The sequence below is a fragment of the Oryctolagus cuniculus genome, chromosome 15 (assembly GCF_964237555.1).
Source record: "Oryctolagus cuniculus chromosome 15, mOryCun1.1, whole genome shotgun sequence".
NCBI classification, from domain to species: Eukaryota; Metazoa; Chordata; class Mammalia; order Lagomorpha; family Leporidae; genus Oryctolagus; species Oryctolagus cuniculus.
The window spans coordinates 62,297,158-62,320,947 of NC_091446.1; the positions used below are offsets into that span (position 1 = coordinate 62,297,158).

Below are 23,790 nucleotides of genomic sequence, written 5' to 3' on the forward strand. Positions count from 1 at the left end.
AAAATACACTGGAATTCACCTTTTGGCTTGACTGGTTTTGGACCTAATAACGGGATGTGCGAAGTGGGTGACCTGGGATTTAGGGGATTTTTGCTGGGAGGTTGATGCACTGGTGCTGCCCCAGCCTTCTGCACAGCTGGCTTGTCTCCTCATGTGATCTCTGAGGTTTTACCCTGAACCATAGGACACACTGCTGACTTGAGAGCTGACCTCAGCTGTGAGCATTCTGTCTTCTCCAGGACAGAAAGCAGAGGCCAGCAGTGAGTGCGCCATGCCCACGTCCTGTATGTGGTTTGTGGGTGGTGGCCACATGTTTCATGAAGGCTCCTGGAGTCCAGAGATGACTTAACTTTTCTGAGCTGATCTTCCATATAACTTCTGATGACTGCGATTTTGTGTCCAATGATGGTTTTTAGGAAGGTTCAGTAATCCTTTCTGATTCCATTTCTTTTTTTTTCCCCTCTGGTTCCATTTCATAGTAAGTTCTACATAATACTAAACCTAGGAAGTTTTGTTTATCATCAAGTGAATCACTTTGATCTCTCAAGGACTCGTTTTTCTCAACTGTAAAGTGAAAAACTTACCTGAGAGTGTATGACTCTTCAGAGGTGGTAAACTGTCGGTTCAGGGGTAGTTTTTTTTTTTTTTTTTTTTTTAAGATTTATTTATTTATTTGAAAGTCAGAGTTACACAGAGAGAGAAGAGGTAGAGAGAGAGAGAGGCCTTCCATCCACTGGTTCACTCTCCAATTTGCCTCAATAGCCGGAGCTGAGCTGATCTGAATCCAGGAGCCAGGAGCTTCTTCCAGATCTCTCATGTGGGTGCAGGGGCCCAAGGACTTGGGCTGTCTTCTACTGCTTTCCCAGATCATTTCAGAGAGCTGGATCGGAAGTGGAGCAGCCGGGACTTGAACCAGTGCCCATATGGGATGCCGGCACTGCAGGAGGCTGCTTTACCCGATATGCCACAGCGCCGGCCCCAGTTTTTTGTTTTGAAAGCACTCATTCTCGGTTATTATGGGAAGACAGCCGGTGGCTCTGACGTGCCTATGTTGGTCACAGTTTACTGAGAGTCAAGTCCGGCATCAAGAACTGTCAATGGAGGCTGGGTCTGTTATGTGTCAGCTGCCAGCCCAAGTCTGGAATATCACAAACAGATCTCCACCTTGGTGAGTTTGTAGTCAGTGAGGAGAACAGGAGGAACACAATGACCTCTGCATCTTTTGTTTGGACTCTCTGTCAGAGAGGCAAGGCCTAGCTTTAGGGAATTGTTTCACTTCATTGAAAGACTGTAGGATTTTTGTTTTGATTTCAGATAAGTAAGGCAACAACAGACTTCTAAGTAGGAACTTCCGTTTTTCTGGCATTCAAATTTGTCAAAACTGCAAGTTCACTTCAGGAAGTCTGAAAGTCTTTTTGATCTTCTAATATATTGCATAATTTACTAAAATTGTAACTTCACAGTTTCACATGATTCTTCAACAAGCTTTAAGAAATTAAGATTAAAATCAGTAATACAGATGTTTTTGAGTGGCTTGTGCTATCCTGTCTGAAAATGGAAGATTTATCATGGAGATGTAAGTGGCCTGTCAGGTGGAGCTGGGCAGGTGTGCATTTGTGCAGACAGTGCGGAGCTTCTGTGCATTCTTAGTAGTCCTTCTCCTGAGCCAGGATTGGGCTTAGCCAACAAAGCCAAATTTTCCTCCTGGAAGAAGTAGCAACATCTGCCCTGCAGCATGACCCAAGTCCTCGTCTGTTTCTGCATCCAGCCTTGTCAAGATCAGGGCAGGGAAGTGCATGCTTGTATCTGTCCCTATCTGGCCCTACAGATGGCATCTCTTCTTCATTATAGGTGACCTCAGGGGGCACAGAAAGCATACTGATGGCCTGCAAAGCTTATCGGGACCTGGCTCTAGAGAAGGGGATCAAAACTCCAGAGATGTATGTATGCCTGGCTCTTCTCCCCCACTCTGGGTTTGCCTCTTTGGAGCACTGCTGTGTGAAACTGAGCCTCATCATCTCTCTCCCCTTTCCTTCTCCCCCTTTTCCAGTTCTCTCTTCTCCTGTCCTGGCCTCTCTACCCTCGTGCAGCACAGTTCTGGATGGATTGGCCAGATTGTTCCCAGCTACACAAAGTTTATCCCTGGCATATACTCCAAGCTGGAGTGACATCATTTTCCCAAAAGTGGCAGAGTTAGAACACTCTTTGAGGCCGGCACCGCGGCTCACTAGGCTAATCCTCCACCTTGCGGCGCTGGCACACCGGGTTCTAGTCCCGGTCGGGGCGCCGGATTCTGTCCCGGTTGCCCCTCTTCCAGGCCAGCTCTCTGCTGTGGCCAGGGAGTGCAGTGGAGGATGGCCCAAGTGCTTGGGCCCTGCACCCCATGGGAGATCAGGATAAGTACCTGGCTCTTGCCATCGGATTAGCGCGGTGCGCCGGCTGCAGCGTGCCGGCCGCGGCGGCCATTGGGGGTGAACCAACGGCAAAGGAAGACCTTTCTCTCTGTCTCTCTCTCTCTCACTGTCCACTCTGCCTGTCAAAAAAAAAAAAAAAAAGAAAAAGAATACTCTTTGAATCCTATGATACTTACTGTCAGTTGTCTGCAGCCTAAGGAAAGCTGTCTGCCTGTCTCAGTTCAATGAGCGTTCCTTACATAGTACAGGCTCCAACAGGGAGCTTACAGGTGCCCCTGTTGTATTCTTTTTTTTTTTTTTTTTTTTTTTTGACAGGCAGAGTGGACAGTGAGAGAGAGAGACAGAGAGAAAGGTCTTCCTTTTGCCGTTGGTTCACCCTCCAATGGCCGCCGCGGCCGGCGCGCTGCGGCCGGCGCACTGCGCTGATCCGATGGCAGGAGCCAGGAGCCAGGTACTTCTCCTGGTCTCCCATGGGGTGCAGGGCCCAAGGACTTGGGCCATCCTCCACTGCACTCCTGGGCCACAGCAGAGGGCTGGCCTGGAAGAGGGGCAACCGGGACAGAATCCGGCGCCCCAACCGGGACTAGAACCCGGTGTGCCGGCGCCGCTAGGCAGAGGATTAGCCTAGTGAGCCGCGGCGCCGGCCACCCCTGTTGTATTCTAAACACTGTTTTCTGTGCAGAACTTTCAACAGTCTTTATGAGGTTTACCCACTTGGCCACCCGTGGGCATATTTTGGTGTTTGGTGACATGTTCTCCAGACCCTCTCATGTGCAGTGTGCTCACACTGTGTGTTTGGGTTAGTGCTTTTCCCACAAGTGGCAGTGATGGAGGGGTTTGGCCCGTAGTCCCGTGCTACAGTTCATACTTGGCCTAGGAGAGGAACTCGGGTCTCCAGTCTCTCTGCATCTTGGGTCTTGGTGCTTGCTCGGTGGTAATGGAGATGAGATGTTTTCCCCTAAAGGGAACAGACTCATGACAGGAGTGGGGTAACAGATACATCTGGAAGCACACATTTCCTCCCAACTCTGCTTGCTCTTCAAATACTACTTCCAAATGGTATAGGAGAAGTGAGGACTGGAGGTTCCTGTGGTGCTATGGTCTCTCCGAGGGGACAGCCGCTGTGATGCTTGGCTGCCGCGTGGCATTCCCGCCCAGCAGCCTGCGCCTCTGCCTTGGCGTGTGTTGTGTCAGGACGCTCGCCTCTCACTGAGGTGCCTGTCTCAGCAGCCGACTGTTAGGACCCTTTACCTTGTGCTGCTGTCATCCAGGTGCTCTGTCCTAGAATTTTCCTCCCGTCAGCCCTCATTTCTGCTTTGGATCCACTGGTGTGGAAATACTCCCCTTTTAAAAAAAAGATTCATTATTTACTTATTTATGTACTTGAAATGTAGAGTGACAGAGCGGGGGAGATAGAGAGAGAAATCTTCCATTTGCTGGTCTACTCCCCAAATGGCAACAACAGCCAGGTTTGGGACAGGCTGAAGCCAGGACCAGGAACCCCATCCTGGTCTCCCAGGTGGGTGGCAGGGGCCCGAGTATTTGGGCCACTTTCTGCTGCTTTCCCAGGCATATTAGCAGGGAGCCAGAGCCAGGACTGGAACCGGCACTCTGCTAGGGGATGCGGGTGTTGTAAGTGGTGGCTTCACTCTCTGTATCACATTGCCAGCCCCTGAAAATACTTCTTTCTGAGTTCTCTTTATTGCTAAAATGATTTCCTAACTAGTAGGGAAAAGGTTTCCACAGAAAACCAGTAGGCGAACACTTACAATAATTTGGGGGAAATGAATCAGAAGTTTACTCTGGCAATTTAATTTTGCTGCCAACCGTGTCCACCTTTGAATCCCATTTTGGTCTGAATTCCATTATTCTCCTTCACCAACCCTCTAGTGTGGCTCCCCAGAGTGCTCACGCCGCATTTGACAAGGCAGCCAGCTATTTCGGCATGAAGATTGTGCGGGTTCCGCTGAACAAGATGATGGAGGTGGACGTGCGGGTGAGTCCCCCGGCGCCCGAGAGCCAGGAGGTGCCGCTCTGACTTGGGTTGTGGTTGCTGCTGGCGCTGGGGACCCCCTGCGGCTGCCGTCTTTTCAGTAGCTGATGAATCCTGGCGGAGTGATCTGTGCCTGACGCAGGGCTGGAAAGGCATGGGTTCTGCTTTCAGCACCATCACTTTCCTTTGCTTTCTCTCTTTATAAAGTGGATGTGGACTGACTTGCCCAAGATTCACTGTGATTTTGATTGGTTTGAATTGGTTCCATGCGATTGTGGTAGTCATTATTTTTATGCCTCACATTTGTGTGGAAGAACTACTAGTTTGTCAGGATCACACTTGAGCCATTCACAGATGAGGAGCTCGATTGACGTCAGTTCACACAAGGTGTTGTGGTTGGTTGTGGGGCTGGGCGTCTGTCTGAGTCTTCTGCCCCTGAGCTCAGTATTGATTTCATCTCCTCAATGTTGGTGGTATTGCTTGCAGACAGTTCTCCCCAAACACACCTCTCTGGACCTGCTTCTGTATTGCCCCATGATAGGGGCACAGGCTTCAGCCAGGTTGGAGTGGTAAAGAAGCGGGCACTGGTGGGGTGGGTACTCTAACCTTTGCTGCCCAGATTGCTCTTGGCAGCCAAAGGGGAGAGTGATTATCAAGCAGATTCTCAGTTTGCTTTGCACCTTAAATCCTTAGGCGATGAGAAGAGCCATTTCCAGGAACACAGCCATGCTCGTCTGTTCTGCTCCGCAGTTTGCTCATGGCGTGATAGATCCCATCTCTGAAGTGGCCAAGGTACAGGAGAGAAATGGGTTCCTTTCATATCACATTGAGATTTTAAAATAGACTAACGGTGCCGTGCTTGGCAAATAGAAGCAATTTTGATGTTAGGTTTGACTACCCTCGGGGGAACAGCTCCCATGAGCAGTGGGATAAGCCCTGCAGCTCTGTTGGGAGCCACTGCCTGCATGGCCTCCTTCGCAAGCCAAGAACAAGAATACTAGTATTCTGGAGTAGTACTGACTTGTTGATGCAGGTTCAGGAAGTAATCTGCATTTAGGAACATGCCCCAGGAGGGTGGTGCTCCACGTGGGGCAGGCTTCCGCAGCACCTTCACCTACCCCACCCCAGTCCTTCCACCCGACTCCCCGCCTCCCCTCTCCTGCTGTGACTAAAGCAGGGCCTTTTTTCCCTCCAGAGGCAGCCTCCATCAGAGCTCTACCCGTTTCCTAGTTGATTTTGCAGGGAGTTTGGGGTCATGCATATCAAATAGTTAGCACATTGCAGATGGATTATTTTTCAGACAAAATATATTTCAAGGATAAATCTTGCTAGAAATGTTAAAAATAGCCAGTTGTTTAAAACCTGGAAACTTGGGACAAAATAGCCTGATGTTTATAGTCCCCTAACCACCTGTGTTCTGAAGAATTTGTAGTGTTGGGGTCTGAGATGAAGTATTTTTATGTTGTTTGTTTTTGGAACTAGCTGGCTGTCAAATACAAAATCCCTCTGCATGTAGACGCATGTCTGGGGGGCTTCCTCATCGTCTTTATGGAGAAAGCAGGGTACCCACTGGAACAACCATTTGACTTCCGGGTGGAAGGTGTGACCAGCATTTCAGCTGATACCCATAAGGTGAGCAAAGGAGGAGGTCAAATGTGAGCAGCTGATTGTTTTCACTGTTATCGACAGGATAAACTGCTTTAGGCGTAGCTTTCCCCCAGAGTACAAAATGAAGTCTGGCTCTTCGCTTTTACCAGGTTAGCTAATTTAGGTGATAGGGTACAGGGGTAGAGGTGACCAGTAACAGTGAAAAGTTTCCTTTATGTCCCACTGGCCAAGACATTTTCTTTTTTAAATTTTATTTATTTATTTATTTTGACAGGCAGAGTGGACAGAGAGAGAGACAGAGAAAGGTCTTCCTTTTCCGTTGGTTCACCCCCCAATGGCCGCTGCAGCTGGTGTACCGCGCCGATCCGAAGCCAGGAGCCAGGTGCTTCTCCTGGTCTCCCGTGCAGGTGCAGGGCCCAAGCACTTGGGCCATCCTCCACTGCACTCCCGGGCCACAGCAGACAACTGGGCTGGAAGAGGGGCAACCAGGACTAGAACCCGGGGTGCCGGCGCCGCAGGCAAAGGATTAGCCTATTGAGCCACGGCGCCGGCCCGGCCAAGACATTTTCTGTGTGTACTGATCATGGGTAGCCTGGGCAAGCTAGTGTAGTGGCCCTTCTGAGGCACAGTTGCCTGGGGCCTTGGGGTTTTTTGAGGAAGAGGAAGTGAGGATGACCCTGGGCCTACTGAGGGGTAGGTGTTAGTGTTGTGGCTTCTGAGCTGGAGTGGTCAGGAGCATGCTGGTGCAGAGTCCTTTGGGCAGAAGGAAGAACCTGTGTGCTCAGGAACGGCCAGCCTAGGATGCTCAAAGTCGCCACGCCTGCCATCCCTGGTGCACTGAGGTGCGGTCCAGGCAGTCGAAGCTCCTGCGAGAGTGTGTCCCCATGTGGATGGAGCATTATGTCTGCCTTGCTTTGACTGCATTTCTAGAGTGCATTTGCAACTAGACTGCAGTAGAGACTTGCTTTTCACACTCTAAATGACGTGCAACAAATTTTCAGTCAACTTTCCGCCTTACTCCCCCTGCCCATTTCCCTCCGCCATCCATTTTATGTGGTTTGTGAATGACGTGAGCGGCCTGTTAGCTTCTGTAGGAGTTACTCAGCGGGTACTTTTCTACGGAGAAACTGGTTACACGCATTATTTCAAAGCTGGATTAAGTAGCTTTTAGATTCTGAGTACCATTATGGTCTTAAAAAGAAACACAGTTATACAAAATGGTAATTTTAGTAGCTCCAAGTGACTTGAGTTCAGTCTTTCTTTGCTTTCAATGGAAATTTATCCTTGTTTCCATTTGGACATACTATCCCAGAAAAACATTTTAAGTAAAGGAGACCGCATGTTAGGAGTGGGTGGGGCTGAGTCACCCATTAACTGGGCTGTTCTCTGGCCTCAGCTCCCCCTTCCTGAAAAGGGAATTTAAACTCCGTCCCTTAACTTCCTTGTCCCCTTTAGTATTCCGAGTTTGTCTTTAACGTGGGTGAGAAACGTTACAGGGCAGCTGCAGCTAAGTCGGCATTACTTTGCGTGAAGAGGGCTCTGGGAGAGGCTGGCCAGACAGAACCACACTTTGACCTGTCTGCTTCTTTTTCTCAGTATGGCTACGCCCCCAAAGGCTCTTCTGTGGTGCTGTACAGTGACAAGAAGTACAGGAATTACCAGTTCTTCGTTAGTACGGATTGGCAGGGTGGCATCTATGCCTCCCCAAGCATCGCAGGCTCACGGCCTGGGGGCATCAGTGCAGCCTGTTGGGCTGCCTTGATGTACTTCGGGGAGAACGGCTACGTTGAATCTACTAAACAGATCATCAAAACTGCTCGCTTCCTCAAGTCAGAGTATGTGTGCAAGATTCGAATTTTGCCTTGTCTTTTTTTCCTGCTGGTGGGCTCAAGGCACACACCTGGTCATGTTCTCATGACCCTTGGCCATAGGACACAGCCTAGAAGTGATCTTCCGGCGGGGTGGGGTGTGTCTTTTGGAGATCTTCCTGTCTCTACGGCTACCTCTGAACAATGGGCAGCTCTTCCTATTGCTAATGTACAGTCTAATGGTTAAGATAGCGGTTGCGAAACTTGAGTGTGCGTCCTGATCACCCAGAGGGCTCAAGCCCTACTCCTAGAATTTCTGATTCAGTAGATTTGGAAGGTTTCCATTTCTAGTGAGATCCCAGGAGACATTGATGGCACTAGACCAGGAATCACCACCTGGAGAGTCACTGGGGTCGGCAGAGACTGGAAATGAGACCGAAGGAAAGGGGAGGGGAGAGCGCTGACTTCCGGGGGGGTGGCCAAAGCTAGAAGTGGCTGCAGCTCTGTCTGATGTGTCTGTTAGGACATCACTAGCAGACGCTGTTTCAGAATGTAGTGCTGTCTCCTGTGGAAAAGGTCCCATGTAGTTCCATGAGGGCCCTCTGTTGTGAACCACTGTACAGGCTCTTGCTTTAGGGATTACATATATAATTTTTTTAACCACTACAGAGATGGAGGAATCATTTTTCTGGGATTTTTCTGTTGTTGTTACTTTAATTCCTCAGATGTCCCTAGGGGAGTTTAACTTGGGAGTTGAGTAGACAAATTAGAAGCCAGTGGTTTGGACGCGTTAGGTCTAGATGGGGGTGGGGTGGGCCTTGGAATATTTTTAACGTTCTGCCTGTGATTCTGATCTCCACAATATCCACTGGTCCCATCCTAGCCTCCTTGTTTTAGACAATGAGAAGAGCAAATCCCCCAAAGGTTGCACTGTACTGTACGGGAGACTTTAGAGATGATTAAAGAGACTATAACCAGAGGACGGTATGTGGCTGAATTTCCTTTTTGTTCCTTTTATTTGTTTAAGACTGGAGAATATCAAAGGCATCTTTGTTTTTGGGAATCCTCAATTGTCAGTCATTGCTCTGGGCTCCCGAGAATTTGACATCTTCCGACTTTCTAACATGATGACTGCTAAGGGGTGGAACTTGAACCAGTTACAGTTTCCGCCCAGGTAAGTTGGAGAAGCCGCTTTGCCTTCCTTTACTCCGTGACTTGAAGAACTTGGGTGGCTAACTAGGAAGCCTGAAGTGCGGTCTGACTGCTTTAGTCCAGCACGTGGGTAGCAACTATGGTATTGGTATCTGTAGGGTTTCCGTTTTGTCACCTGGAGCTACTAGTTATAAAGAAAAGACTGCTAACTTTAAACTCTGGCAGAATTAGGTGATAGCCTCCTGAGACCAATAGTCAGTCCTGAGATTTTTCTCCCACTCTCTGTATACTCTGCAATCAGACAGTTCTTATAAAAAACTCATTTCCTGGGTCATGGTTTGTGAAAACAATCCAGAGGTTTGCAGTCATTTAGGCCTGCTACCGTCAGCTCAGGCACATCTCCAGCCTTGTCTTCTCTGTTGCCTGGATGGGTGGATTCAGTGTCTCTGTGTTCAGCTCAGCCTGGCACATGTTGGTGCCATTGCCAGTCCCAGCTGGACTGTGTCTTCCTCTTCACAATTTGTGTACACCCAGTCCTCACTCCAGGGTGAGTTAGAGTTCCTTCCTCAAGTCCTTCAAGACTGCAGCCACGTAGCCCTCCTCCCTTGAGGCTGTAGGCTGGAAGTGTCCCATTGGTGGTCAGTAATTGACAGTTGGTGAGAGGAGAGGCGAGACAAAACAGTTGGTTGTGGCTCTTGATCACGCTGAGAGGCCCTGGATCAAGCCCAGGGTTTGAGCCCCTTGATTCCCACGGTTGGGAGCAGTGCAGATGAAGGAACTGTGATAAATAGTGTGCAGCCAGTCACTTCCTGCATTTGGGGCAGCTTTATTTTGGAACATCTTTTCTGCCTGTTTTCAAGGTTTGTCTTGCTCTCTGTTCTCCCGCAGTATTCATTTCTGCATTACATTAGTACACACCCGGAAGCGAGTAGCCACACAGTTCCTGAAGGACGTCCGGGAGTCTGTCACACAAATCATGAAGAATCCTAAAGCAAAGACCACAGGAATGGTGAGGACATTGGAGACTGCTTTTCCTTGCAAAGTTAGGGGTTGGTGTGCAGGTTTGAAGGAGTCGAGTGGCCCAGAATGCCATTCTGCCCCTGCCCTCCTGTCTCGTTTGTTAGTTGGAGCTGGTGCTTTGTGCCTCCCATTCCCAGGGTCGCTGGGAGTCTCAGTGAGGTAATTGATATATAAACATCTTGCAAACTAGAATCTGCTTTGTAAACACAGATGGTGGTAGTGGTCATTTGAAAATACAGCTGTGACACAGGAAAGGCAATAATTTTTTCTGGAATTTTCAATAGCAGATCCCGTAGAACAGTTACTTTATGCAGGAAGGGAGACTGGAAAGTACCTGTGAAAAATAGACTATGTCGGCCAGTTTTCTGCCACAATGATGCCTAGAGATCTAGGACCAGAGGAAAAGGGGCTTATTGCCACAGCTTTGTCCTTGCTGTATATGTGTTGTCACTAACGATGGATTCTTGGTTGGATTTGCAGGGTGCCGTCTACGGCATGGCCCAGGCAATCGTCGACAGGAATATGGTTGTGGAATTGACGTCGGTCTTCCTGAACAGCCTGTACAGCACAGAAGCAGTAGCCCAGGGCCCCCAGATGAATGGTTCTCCAAAGCCCCGCTGAGCCTGGACCCTTTCTAGCCCCAGAGGCTTCTGGCCTTCAGAAGGTTCTAGGGGTACGGAATAGCCATGTACAACTTTGACCTCTGGTCTTGGCCCAGAGCACAACCAGATAGACCGCAAGACAGCTTGAACCTCAGGATTCTTGTCTCTTGTTTTGTTATCCTTCTATGGTTTCTAATTTAAATGCCCCAGAGGTTTCTGTCATCTAGTGGATTTGCCCTTGTTATAGATGTTCCCCTAGGAATTACTGTAATCATTGCCTTCTCTAACTTCTCTGACTGTCAGCTTCACTTCATCACTGTGTGGCGGCTCTGGCCTGTCCTGACTCCCTAGGGAAGCTGGGCTCCAGTGTGCGAGAGAGGCAGGGTTTCTCTGTGAGGTCATGCACGTTTCGGCCAGTCAGAGCAGCCGTGTCACAGATGGGTCCCAGGTAGCATGGGCGCTCTAAGCAGGAGGCTTCTCTGGCGCTCTGCCCGAGGGTAGCTTAGCTGTGTGTGTCAGCGTCACTTTGTGACTTCTTTCACTTATTCCCTTTGGGGACGGGAGTGGTTCAGCCGTCTGCCCAGTCTCCCAAGGCAGGGTTTGTGGTGGGCCGTTGATCCTCTTCTGGGCTTGCAGGCCCCATTTGATACTTGTTGCCACCAATATTGGAGACTCTGAAATGATGCTCCCATTAGTTTCATGGACCAGGATGGGAACATGGTTTCCAGAGGATCTGGGACTTCTGGCAAGACGCTGCCTCCGAGTTAGCAGTGGTGGGAGCACACCTGAGCCCTCACCTGGGCAGAACACAGACTAGTTTCTCTTCTTTTCTGAACATCCCAGTAGAGTGAGCACGCAGGTTCAAATGTGGGTCACTAAAGCTGGCGTTGGCCTGCCCGTCCTCCCTGCTTTAAGCCATCATGTCCTGAGGATAAGTTTGAGAGGAACAGCTCAAAGCACCTCCACAAGCGGCCTTGACTTACCCTAGGGGTGTGTGAGGAGAGGTGGGAGAGCCCCGTGGCAAGGAGAATTTTCTCTCCATTAGTGTGCTTGTCCTGCCCTTCCCCTTGCTCGGCTTCCAGAGGTACTACGCCAGTTTCACTTCAGGTGCTGGACCACTAGGCCCTGACCAAAAGGGAGCAGTGCAGGCAGAGCTATGCATTTTGGAATAGGAAGGCTGATGGCAAGTAGCCATGTGGCCTAGAGCCTGGAGTTCCTTCCCTAAGACTCAGGGTGGTGCAGGGGCAGTGCCAGCCCTGCACCCACTTCCTGCCCTCTTCTTCCCTGTCTGGGGCCGTGATCTGGGTTGAACCACTGTCCTGCTATAATGACATCATATCATGTGCCTTTCTCCTCAGCAGTGAGCAGGCCCCAGGGGAGTGGACCTGTGGGCGAGGCTTCTGTTGGGATGGGGGAGAACTTAGGACTAGTGAGGAGAAACTTTCCTCAGGGACTCCGGCACATTCAGCCTCTCCAAGCTGGCACCCTCTGCCTGCCTCCCCGGGCATGTTGGCTGGGAGAGCCTGGACTACCAGACTGTTCCTTAAGCTCCTTAGCATGTTTGTCCGGCTGTCCTTTAGCACTGCACTTCTTAGCCATGGACGATGACTAGCTGGCGTGTCATTGCAGGGCTGGAGTGAGTGAGTGTGTGTGTGTGTGTGAGAGAGAGAGAGAAGGAGAGAGATGGAGAGATGGAGAGGCTGAGAACCGTAGGATGTGGGAGTTGCACAGTTGCTGAACTGGCAGGCGCCTGCTTGAGAGTGACTGTGGTCAGACCTGTGGCAAGGGTTGTCTCGCGTCTCCCGAGCGCCGTGCTGGATGAGGTCTGACGACATCACCGTGGCTTGCCAGCTGCTGGAGTGGAGAAGCATGTTCCCTAAGTGTGCGGACACTTCCAGTGTCTCCCCAGGACCAGACTCCTGAGCTACTCCCGTCCTTGTGTGGTGACAGCATTGGTGCCCCTGGGTGATGACGTTTTTCAAAGGGACCTACTGTAGCCACTTTATGATGAAGAGCCTTAGATTGTCTTAATGCTTTGGCAGGCTTTCCATTTGGTGCGTGTGTGTGTGTGTGTGTGTGTGTGCGCACACACACACGTACTCAGTCATACCCAGGCTGTGGCACGGGTGAGTGGAGTGTCTCAGTGGTATCATGTTGCTAGCAGATGGCCCTCTGGCTTCTGCAAAAACTGTACTGTTTTGATTCTGCATTAGAAGTAGTCATGTGAATATACTGCCATGTGACTTTTAATATTGCCAGTTTTATACTTGGAAAATGGTACTTACCTTTTTTTTAAATCTTCTGTCTTCTCTAACCTTTCCCTTCTTCTCTCCATGCCCCCCTCCTAATTGCAGCAATAATCTCTCTAAAAGCAATTAAATAATTAAATGTCTGAAATTAAATCATTGTGGATGGTTGCATTTGTTGGTTTATTTGGGCATAGAGATCACAAATGGGATGGTGGTGGCACGTGAATGGGCTGTGAGAGAGCGCCTCCTGGTGGTGAGATGGTTGTGTGTGGCCACAGATAGGAAGGCTAACACAGTGAGTAGCAGTCCGTAGCCATGCATTTTAATAGGTAGCTTGTGAACAGGAGTGGTGGGCACACCTGTTTTAGGGAGGTCTAGAATTGAGGCCCTTAAATCCCCAGGACTGGGCCCTGTCTTCTGTTTTCTGCCGTTTTCAGTGTCCACTTCTGTTTGCAACTTCCTGATGGATTGAGCCATTCTTGGTGATCTCTAATCAGCTGGGCAGTATGACTGTGTTTAATCAAAGGCCACTGACTCTGATCCCTGCATTTGCTCTGGGGGCAAACAGAACCCTGAAGATAGCTTCACACCCAAAACTGCTGGGCTTCTTGTTCTGGTATGAATTAGAAACGAGAAGTCTTTCCAAAGAGTTAGTCTGGGTCTAAGGACCATCATTCAACACATTCCCATTCAGACTTTGCCAGATCTAAGCCTAGGAATGCTGCCTTTGCTTAAGGTCCTGCCAGATGGTCTGGTGCCTTGAGGGTCTGTAAGCCAGAGAAACAAGCAGGGTAGGCTGGCTCAAGGAAGGCTGGCCCATCACTCCCTACAGCCTTGAGCCCCGTCACCTTCTTTCTGGTTCTTGGTAGCCATGAGTAGCTTTCAGCTAGACCTAGCAGTGGCCAAAGTCACAACGGAAGCCAGCTATCACTCGGATGGGCAAAAACCTCTTTTAAAAAAGATTACTTATTTGAAAGGCAGAGTGTGTGAGAAAGGGAACGAGAACGAGAGTCCATCTCCTGGTTTACTCCCCAGATGGCTGCAACAGCCAGGGCTGAACGGTGCCCTAGCCAGGAACCAAGAACTCCGACTAGGTCCCTGTCTTGGGGTCTGGGAACCACGTGTTTGGGCCCATCTTCGCCTGCTTTCCCAGGCACAATGAGCAGGGAACTGTGGCTCAAACTGGTGCTCTGGTACGGGATGCTGGCATCTCAAGAGGAGCCTACACCCACTGCACCACAACGCTGGCCCCAAAGCCAGCTTGTTGAGAGCCTTTTCTTGGAGTATCCATGCCTTGTTTTCTCTTACGCTTTCCTCATTGCCATATTTCTTTTCTTAATATCCTCCCCTATAATTTCAATCATTTGGATTAATGTTAGGATAAACTTATTTCTCAATGTGTTGCCTGGGTCTTTGTCCCACACGAAGGTACTTTACCCAACTGTGGTGCTACCTCTGTTGGCATTTTTCAATCTTCGATCCATAGTAAAGCAGGAAGGTGGTGTAACAGTGCAGTGTACCTCTGTACCTGTCCCCCAGGCCCCAGTCGTCAGATCAAAGCACACTTAGAAAAGTGTAAGGACAGAGCAGATGGGAGGCCAGTATGAATTCTTGGTGATGCTGAACTTTGGCAGAGGTGTTGCCATCAACATAGGTGTTGACAATCTTATTAGCATTATGGGCTAGGAAGGGGGGGGGTCCTGCTATCTTCTTTTTTAAAATTTTTTATTTATTTGAAAGGCAGAGTTAGAGAGATCTTCTACCCATTGGTTCACTCTCAAAATGGCTGCAATGGCCTGGGCTGGGACAAGCCAAAGCCAGGAGCTAGGAGCTTCATCCAGGTCTCCCATGTGGATGCAGGGGCCCAAGTACTTGGCCCATCTTCTGCTGCTTTCCCAGGTGCATTAGCAGGGAGCTGGATCGGAAGTGGAGCAGCCAGGACTCAAACCAGTGCCCATATGGGATGTTGGTGCTGCAGGGGCCAGCCCCCCTGCTATCCTTACTCTTCCTGACAATATGCTTGCTTCTCAGTCACCAACCTCTGTCTTCTTCCTGGCCGTGGCTGGAGTTTACAGACTCCTCCCGGCCGACTGTTGGTGACACTGTCAGATGCCTGCTCCAAATGACCCTGGTATTTATGAGTCTCCTTGGTACCCAGGCAGTGCTTGAGGTTAGTCACAGGTGAGAGCTGGGACAAGGGCTAGTCCACCTCTGCATCAGAGCGTATGACATGAGGGGAAGGGATGTCACATGCACACTGGCTGCCCTTAGCGCTGCCTCCTGCCAGCCATGGCTCATCAGTGCACACGTCCTGTGCCAGGCTCACTGGCTGGAACCTGCACGAACCAGCAGCTCTGCTGCTCAGATGGTCAACAGCCTGTCAACTCCTCAACTCTACCTCTGGCTTCTCACTTGTGGAGTGCAGCAGGTAAGCCATGAGACCTTTGTTGTGGTTCTAAGAAACAACAGAGACCACCAGGGTTAGAAGTCTCATCTTGGGGGGCCGGCGCTGTGGCGCAGTGGGTTAACGCTGTGGCCTGAAGCCATATGACATCCCATATGGGCGCCAGTTTGAGTCCCAGCTGCTCCACTTCTGATCCAGCTCTCTGCTATGGCCTGGGAAAGCAGTAGAAGATGGCCCAAGTCCTTGAGCCCCTGCACCCACGTGGGAGACCAGGAAGAAGCTCCTGGCTCCTGGCTTCAGATCGGCACAGCTCCGGCCATGGCGGCCGTCTGGGGAGTAAACCATCGAATGGAAGACCTCTCTCTCTCTCTTTGCCTCTCCTCTCTCTGTGTAACTCTTTCAAATAAATAAATAAATAAATCTTTAAAAAAAAAAGTCTCATGTTACGGGTCAGTGTACAAGGGCAAATGGAATTAAGAGATGCTTATTTTGGTGCAAAAAAATGATAGCAACCCAAGCACAGTGTTTCTGTAGTTTTCCTTTTGCAGGACCCCTCATATGCATAGATTTCACCAAATTTTTGCATCAAAATAAACTTACCTTTTAATTGCATTTTTCATGAACTGTTTGAAGCCATCTCCCGTTAGTCAGTGTTCTCTGGAGAAACAGAAGCAGCATCCACACAGAGAAAGAGGGGAGAGTTTAATAAGGAACTTGCTCATCTGATTCCGCAGGCTGAAGCTCAAGGTCTGCATCTGGAAGCTGGGGTCGCAGGGGAGGTGATGCCGTCCTCCCAGGGCGGGGGCCAGAGGTTCCAGAAGACTGGATGTTTTCTGCTGGGCCCTCAGACCAGGAAGAGTGAGACCCCAGCTCTAGGCAGTCGGGCGGGCAATGCACGTACTGGGTGAATGGTCAGCCCTTCTGTTTATGTCTTCAGCTGAATGGGTGGGAGAGCAGTCTGTTTCACTGGGTCTGCCCATTCAAATGTTCATCCCATCCAGAAACATCTCACAGACACCCAGACCCAAAGGCCTGGGAGCCCATGACCCGGTCAGCCAGTCACGTCGACACTACACTTAGCTGGGAAGATGACATAAGGCTCCAGAGTGCCTTTGCAGACGTTGGTCCCACAGGCACAGCAGACACACGCCCCGTGCACCTTCGTGTGTGCTCACATGCTCCTCAGCCACTCTGCCTCAGGAAGCCCACTCGAGTCTTGGAGGCTCAACTCAGCTTTGCCCTGGAAGCCATTCTTCACTTAAAGCACACATTTTACCCAGCTATGCAGCATTAACTCGATCCATCCTGCCCGATCCCCCTGGCCGATAAGGAACCTGAAGGCAGGTGGTGGTCCCTCCTTTCCCCACCCCATACCTAGAGTGGTGCCTCATACAGGCTGCTTTAACTTACATGCCTGTTGGCTCCAGCTGGGATTGACCTGTGGAAAAGAAGGTTCTAGAGCCCAAGACCAAGTGATACAGTAGTTTTATTTGAGGCATTAAAGCCCATGTGCTTCCATTGCGTAGGCTGAGGTTCACGGTGGGGTTCTGGGTTCTAAGACAAGACTTTATTTCACCTTATACCACAGCTTCTTGGGAAATGAGTTTGAAAGGAAACTAGACAGCCTGTTAGGAAATCGTTACTGTTACAGGAAAGTTATCAAAGAAAGGGGAGAGCTTATTCAAATTAGTGTAACATAACAGCCCCAAGGCGAAGAGGGTGGCACAGGGGAAAGGTCCCAGTTCCAGGTGTCGCAGATGCAGGCATCTCCTTTCCACAGGGACTCACCCCTACGACACAGGCAGCAGGGGCTTGGGGCCCAGGGCTCCTCAGTCCCCTCCCTGCCACGGAATTCGAAGGACAGGGTCTATGTCATGGACACTGCGACTTGTTCAATGAAACTGGCCAGGTTTATGTCCCGCTCTGAGAGGCCCGCACACTCATGGGTGCTCAGGGTGATGTGGACCTGAAACAAACAGAGATTCCCGTCACTGACTCCATCATCGTCACTTAGGAGGGTCACTGGTGGTTGGGCTTAGGGCCACCATGAGCTCCAGAGTAGTACCCAGGCACCACCAGCTCTCCCTGCACGTCCGTCACAACAGTGCCACCTTGTCGTCTGTGTCTCCCCATGGATGTTCTTCAAAAATAATGGCTATGGGATAAAAATTTAACATGCACATATCAAGAGCAACCTAACAGATAAAGACAAAACCAGCAGTAACTTGTAAACACCATCTATTCCATGCTTAATGCTTTTATCAACAGTCCAACAGAGCTCTTGGCACATGGTAGGCACTTAATGCCTGCTGCATTAGGAAGACAGTCTGATCTGCTATATGCATGCTTATTCTGAGTTCAAGTTTATTCTTGCCTGATTCTCCTATACCTCCAGAGACTTGACAATGAACAGGGATGCCTGACTCCCAGAGCCTTGCCTTTCTTGGTTTTGTCTTTCAAAGTATACTTTTTATTTTTTATTTTTTTGGACAGGCAGAGTGGACAGTGAGAGAGAGAGACAGAGAGAAAGGTCTTCCTTTGCTGTTGGTTCACCCTCCAATGGCCGCCGCGGCTGGCACGCTGCAGCCGGCGCACAGCGCTAATCCGATGGCAGGAGCCAGGTGCTTTTCCTGGTCTCCCATGGGGTGCAGGGCCCAAGCACTTGGGCCATCCTCCACTGCCTTCCCGGGCCACAGCAGAGAGCTGGCCTGGAAGAGGGACAACCGGGACAGAATCCGGCGCCCTGACCGGGACCAGAACCTGGTGTGCCGGCGCCGCTAGGCGGAGGATTAGCCTAGTGAGCCGCGGCACTGGCTCAATGTGTACTTTAACCACAGGTATCTCACAGATGCTTTAATTTGCATTTCTCGAATCTGACTTGTTTCCAGGAGGCATTATCTGTTGATTTCTAGGCACAAGTGGAAAGGACCAGGAGTAGACAGCCATCCTGTGAGTGAGGAGGGCCCAGAGATAAGTGCGCGGAAGAGGACTTCAGAATGTGGACGGGGCCGAGCACCGCGGAGTGGCCGCCGTCACTCACCTTGTTGTACACGTTAAACCATTCAGGATGGTGGTCCAGCTTCTCAGCCTGCAGGGCCACTCTTGTCATGAACCCGAAAGCCTATGTAAAGTGAAGCGAGACCAGGGCTTAGTGTTCTGAGAGAAGGGACTCCTAGGAACTTTTTGACCATGAAAGGCCTAGATGCAGGAGGATGGGCCGGCTTCCTTCAGGGGGACCCTCCCAGCTCTAATCATGTCCCCCTCGGCATCCTCCACTGGTTCTGAGGCTTGAGCCGGAGGCTGTCTGCAGTTGCATGAAAGTCTTGGTACTAGGCTCACGGACAAGGTACACACACCACAGGAGGCTTTTAGCTTTGGCCAATCGTGGCCATCTATCAGAAGGTCCTGGATGTACATCTGTTTGGTACTGGAAAAGTCTCAGGTAGGGAGAGCCCCAGACCCATCCTCAGTACCAAGGGGTGACACTTCCCAAGCTGGCCAGGCACAGTGCGCAAACCAGTAGCTTGGCGTAGCGTCTGCGAGTCTTGGCTAACAGGACTTTATGGAGATACAGGTCTGGAGTGAGACCCCATCAGCCCCGTCCGAAACCCACCCACGTTGGTGTCGTACCCTGTTGAAGTCTTTGAAGTGGAACTGCTTGAAGATGGCGTCGCGGCCCTCCAGCTCGTTCCACCCCACGGCCCGCAGGTTTGGCAGCAGCTGGTCCCGCTCCTCAGCGCTCAGCCTGTGTGCTTTGCCAGCCTGCAGGAGGGAGAAGACACAGGCCCAGGGCCTTTCTTTCTACAGGTCAAAGACGGGGCCCTGCTTTCCTGGTGCAGGCTGCAGATGTGTGGAGTCGTCATCTGGGTTTCTGAGACCCAAAAGTTGGGATCTTGTGTGCACTCAGGAGGCTGCACCAGGCAGCTCTAAGGCAGTCACCAGGCCAGAAAACAAATACATTGACTTACACAGGCAAGGCCATGCGTACTGCAATGAGAAAAAGAAAGCGGCAAAGCCAGGAGGCGCCTGAAGGAAGGCAAAGGAATGACTGATCTGCAGGCTAAGCTCTACCACAGCAGTTACCAGGCTGAGAAAATACGGAGGAAAGACTCAATTTGCATGAAAAGAGAAACACCAAGCAGAACGCCCAAAACACTCCCCAAGGGAGCAGCAGCTGCCCGTCCGCTGGACAGAGAGGGACAGTCCCCAGCTAACGTCCTTCCAACCTGATTAAACAAACAGAAAGCAGGGAGAACGGGAAGTCCCTCTGCCTCAAGTTTGTGCCCAGGGAGGAAGGGGAGTACTAACAGTTGTCTGAACGGGAAAGAGGAGGCCTGAGAGAGGACGGCTCCTGCTTGGTTGGAGATGGCTTTATGAGAAAACCCCTCAGCACAAAGGCCACGTGACACACGCTGAGCTAAAGCCACCTTCTGGGCTGCCAGTGCTTGGAGTAAGAGGAATCGTCACCCCCAGTAAGTGCAACTTTGGGTGTAACTAGCAACGGGACTGTCGCTGAGGTGGAGGTGAGCAGGCCTTGGGAGCAAGGAGGCAAGGTTGTGTGGGGGATGGATGCCCCAGCAGTCCTGGCAACAGAGGCATAAGCGCAGCCCTACTTGTTGGACTGCAGTTCCGTGCCAGCAACCTCTAACCGTTGAAGGCTACGAACTAAGTGGGAAGGCCACCCTTACTGTGCTTGTCTTAATCCAACAAGCAGCCTCACATACCAGCAGTCAGCTCCCAAGAGAAGGATTAAGCTGTAAAATTATTAAATAGCCCAGTTTAAAAAAAAGGGGGGGGAGATCTTTCATGGAATTAAAAAAATTTACTTATTTATTTGTTTGAAAGGCAGAGTGACAGAGAGGGAAAGAGAGCGCTTCATTCGCTGTTTCATTCCCCAGATGGCTGCAGCAGCTGAGGCTGGGCCGTGCCGGAGCCAGGAGTCTGGAATTCCATCCGAGCCGCCCATGTGGGTGGCAAGGCCATCACTTGGGCCATCACCTGCTACTTTCCCAGGCGCATTAGCAGGGACTTGGATCAGAAGCTGAGCAGCAGGGACTTGAACCAGCACTCAGCTATGGGATGTAAGCAGCAGCTTAACCTACTGCTGCACAATGCTGCCCCCCTCTGAGGGCCTTTAGCCTGCCTCCACTGGCTGCCCTGGATGTGCATGACCCAAGGGCAGCTGGGCTCTAGGCCACAGGCTGGGATGTCTCCAAGGTGGCACCTGCCCAGGAGGCAGAGTGAGGCTTGTTCACTGATAGGTTCTCAGGTCTAATACACTCAGAGAAAGAAAATCCCAAAGGAAGTATAATTTGCATCCCAGCCACCCCCACCTCCCAAACTCAGAGTCATCACTTTAATGAGAAAGGAAAAGCAAAATTCTGTCCCATGCAAATGAATCCCAGCACAACCGCTCAGGAAGGAAGTACTCCCCCGATCCAGCCTGCCTCCCTCTAGTACCATCCTGTGTAGCCCACGCCCTCCCCAGAACCCTAAGGTGTGCTAAAGAGGAAACCGGGGCCTAGAGAGGGGAGATCACTTGGGCACTGCTCCCGTCACCCCCAGCCCAGTGATGGCACAGGCAGCCTTGTCAAAGTGTGGTCTGTGTGCCAGTGTCCGAGGCTGGACCCAACTTCCAGGAACTTAGCCACACTGCACCACGGTACCATGTGGCCTCTGGGCCCAAGCTGCCAGGCCTAGGTCTCAGATTTGCTACGTGCTTTCTCTTGAAGCTTGGGACACGGCTCCCCGGGCCCAGTCCCCAGAGCAGAAGTAACCTGGCCAAGGACAACTGGCCAATCCAATGCCCCGTCCTATTTACCTATTGTGCAAAGTGCCCTCCAGGCGGCCCACATTGGCACTGTTCAGGCCATGAGTGGAACCTCAGAGAAGACAAGGGAGCAAGGGTCAGTTTGGGGTCAGTTTGTGCCCTAGGAGGGTCTGGGTGTGGGAGCTTAAGGGAGCCCAGAGTCGTGCCAGGGGCAGAAATGGATGGAGGGCTAGACTGAGAGCCCAGCACTTAGGTGTGGATGGAAGGAAGGCAGCCAACAGAATGGATGACCTGGCTTGAGTGGGTGGGGCAGGTGCAAGCCCCGGTTCCACCATTTACCAGCCATGTGGCAATATGGCAGTCACCTCTTCTGGCTTCATGACTAAAGGGACAGGAGGCTCCAGAGGTGTGAGATACAGTTCAGTAAACTGCACTGTTGTTAGGCAATGCCACCCGCATTTGAAAAAAATACTTTCTGAGGCCGGCATTGTGGAGTAGTATGCAGAGCTGCCACCTGCAATGTTGGCGTCCCTTATAGATGCTGGTATGAGTCCCAGCTGCTCCACTTCTGATCCAGCTCCTTTCTAATGTACCTGGGAAAGCAGTGGAAGATGGCCCAGGTTCTTGGGCCCCTGCACCCACGTGGGAGACCTCAGATGAAGCTCCTAACTTTTGCCTGGCGCAGTCCTGGCCCTTGCTGCTGCATGGGGAGTGAAACACCAGATGGAAGACCTCTGTCTCTCCTCTGTCTCTGTAACTCTGACTTTCAAGTAATAAATCTTTAAAAAATATTTCCTTGGGCAAGTAAGCAGTGTGTGTGTGTGTGTTGGGGGGCTTGCAGCATTGGGGTGGTCACAGGGCTGCAGGATTCTTATGCTGAAGACCTGTGCTCTCTAGACCTGTGGGGCTTGGTCCCTCTCCCGTGGGCTCCAGGTGGCAGCAGAGACGCTGCACACGCCTGCATCGCCCACCCAGAGAGCAGCCTCCTGTCCAGCTGCCCATTCCCAGTGGCTGCAGCTAGGTCCGTGTTTCCAGCATCAACCTTCAGCCAAGGCATCGATACGTTTTCTTGGTGCTGAAAGGGGTGGGTGGACATCCATGAGCCCCCTTCCTCTTTAGAGCCTGCTAGAGCCCTCCAAGTGGTACTACCTGGGACTCTGGGATGCAGTTGCGGGTAGCGGCCTTGTTTGCCGATCACCCGGCAGGCTTAGCGGAGTGTGTGGAGGGGTTACTGATCACCCAGGTCTGCATCTCTGGGGACTCACGTTCCCTCCCCGAGCCCTCTGGGCCAGGAATGCACTGCTTGGTGCAGCTTCCAGGTCTAGCTGTGGAGAAACTGCGTAGGGTGGAGGGAGACACCCCCGGCCCCGCCGCACAGCTCGGCCTCGGGTTCCCCACCCCATTCCACCCCAGCCCGCCGCCGCCCCCCTGCCGCTGGGCACAGGCCTCAGGCCAGGCGCACAGCAGGCGAGCGAGAAGGGACAGCGGCCAGACCATTCACCCATTCAGCCTCCCCGCCTCCGCCGCCGCCTGTGCCCGTGGAAAGCGCAGGCGCCACTGCAGCGCGCGCGCGTCGCCGGCGGACGAGCAGGGCCTGGGAATGGGCGGTAGGCCCGGGTCGCCGCCCCTCTGCTGGCCTCAGCTTCTCCCTGGGCACCGCCTGCATTCGGGACTAGGGCGGAGACCCCAGTTTTCCGAGCCCGGCCGTTGTGGCCCTGCCAGGGGCTTGGGGGACCCTCCCCTACCCGCACCGCGTCCCCGCGCGCGGTCGCGGCGGTCCCTCCGCTCACCATGTCGCGGCGCAGGCGGGCGGGCAGCAGCAGGTGGCGGCCCAGCTAGCGAGCTAGCGAGCGGTCGGGCGCTCTGTGGCCGCCCTGGGGCGGGGCCGCGCTCGGGCCGCCCCCTGGTAATGATTAACAGCGGGCTGGGCTCCGCTGGGCTCCCTTCCAGCACTTTCCTCGCCCACAGAGACACTCCGCATGCAAGTGACAAGGTTTGGGGTGATGCTAAGACCCCGGGCGCGCATCATCCAACTTGAAAAAACAAACCTCTGTAGTCAGATGTGATTGACAGACAATAAACTGCACAGGTTTTAAATACACAGTTTGCTAAGTGTTGACACAGGGCTGCCCTGGGACACCCCGCCCTCCAGTTCCCTTCTGCCCGACTGTCCGAGGCCCCACACCTGCGTTTCTTTCATGTGAATAGACCATACACATCCACTAGAGGGAGCTTCATAAAGTTCATGGAAAATGCACGTTATAAGAAACTGTTATGCAGTTAGTATTCTTTTGCACCAAAATAAACTTAATTTTTAAAAAGATTTATATCTTTATTTGAAAGGCAGAGTAACAGAGACTGAGAGGCAGAGACAGCGATTGATCTTGGATCCACTGGTTCACAACCCAGATGGCTCCAACAGCTGCCAGGTCAAAGCCAGGAACCTGGAGCTCCATCCAGGTCTCCCACATGGGTGGCAGGGGACCAGGCACTTTGGCCATCTCTGCGGCTTTCCCAGGCGTGTTAGCAGGAGCTGGAGCGGGGCTCAAACCAGCGCCCACATGGAATGCTCCTGTCACAGGTGGCGACTCAACCTGCTACACCACAGCACCGGCCCCAATAAACTTGTTTTAATTCCACTTTCCATGAACTTTATGAAGTCTGCCCTTGTTAATATTGCAGAACTCCAATTTGTCAATTCACTGTTGACGGACATTTGGGTAGTTTTGGCTTACAGACAAAGCTGCTGTGAACATTCCTGCAGTCTTTG

General features: G+C 51.6%; 2 protein-coding genes across 2 annotated transcripts in view; one reads left to right on the forward strand and one right to left on the reverse strand.

Moving 5' to 3' along the window:
- Positions 1-12,999, forward strand: part of SGPL1 (sphingosine-1-phosphate lyase 1) — a 53,597-nt gene extending 40,598 nt beyond the window's left edge. Inside the window, exons 8-15 of the mRNA XM_051823813.2 lie at positions 1,852-1,940; positions 4,305-4,410; positions 5,101-5,199; positions 5,890-6,039; positions 7,612-7,850; positions 8,851-8,997; positions 9,864-9,984; positions 10,476-12,999. Coding sequence (XP_051679773.1) covers positions 1,852-1,940; positions 4,305-4,410; positions 5,101-5,199; positions 5,890-6,039; positions 7,612-7,850; positions 8,851-8,997; positions 9,864-9,984; positions 10,476-10,616 — 1,092 coding nt within the window. The 3' untranslated portion in view covers positions 10,617-12,999. The remainder of the gene's footprint in view (positions 1-1,851; positions 1,941-4,304; positions 4,411-5,100; positions 5,200-5,889; positions 6,040-7,611; positions 7,851-8,850; positions 8,998-9,863; positions 9,985-10,475) is intronic.
- A 3,719-nt stretch (positions 13,000-16,718) lies between these two features.
- PCBD1 (pterin-4 alpha-carbinolamine dehydratase 1) lies at positions 16,719-22,945 on the reverse strand. Its single transcript, XM_008269998.4, has 4 exons — positions 22,811-22,945; positions 18,881-19,012; positions 18,291-18,371; positions 16,719-17,216 (listed from the first exon to the last, which is right to left on the reverse strand). The coding sequence occupies exons 1-4, from the start codon at positions 22,811-22,813 to the stop codon at positions 17,118-17,120; spliced, it is 315 nt and encodes a 104-aa protein (XP_008268220.1). The 5' UTR covers positions 22,814-22,945; the 3' UTR covers positions 16,719-17,117.
- Positions 22,946-23,790: the final 845 nt, after the last annotated feature.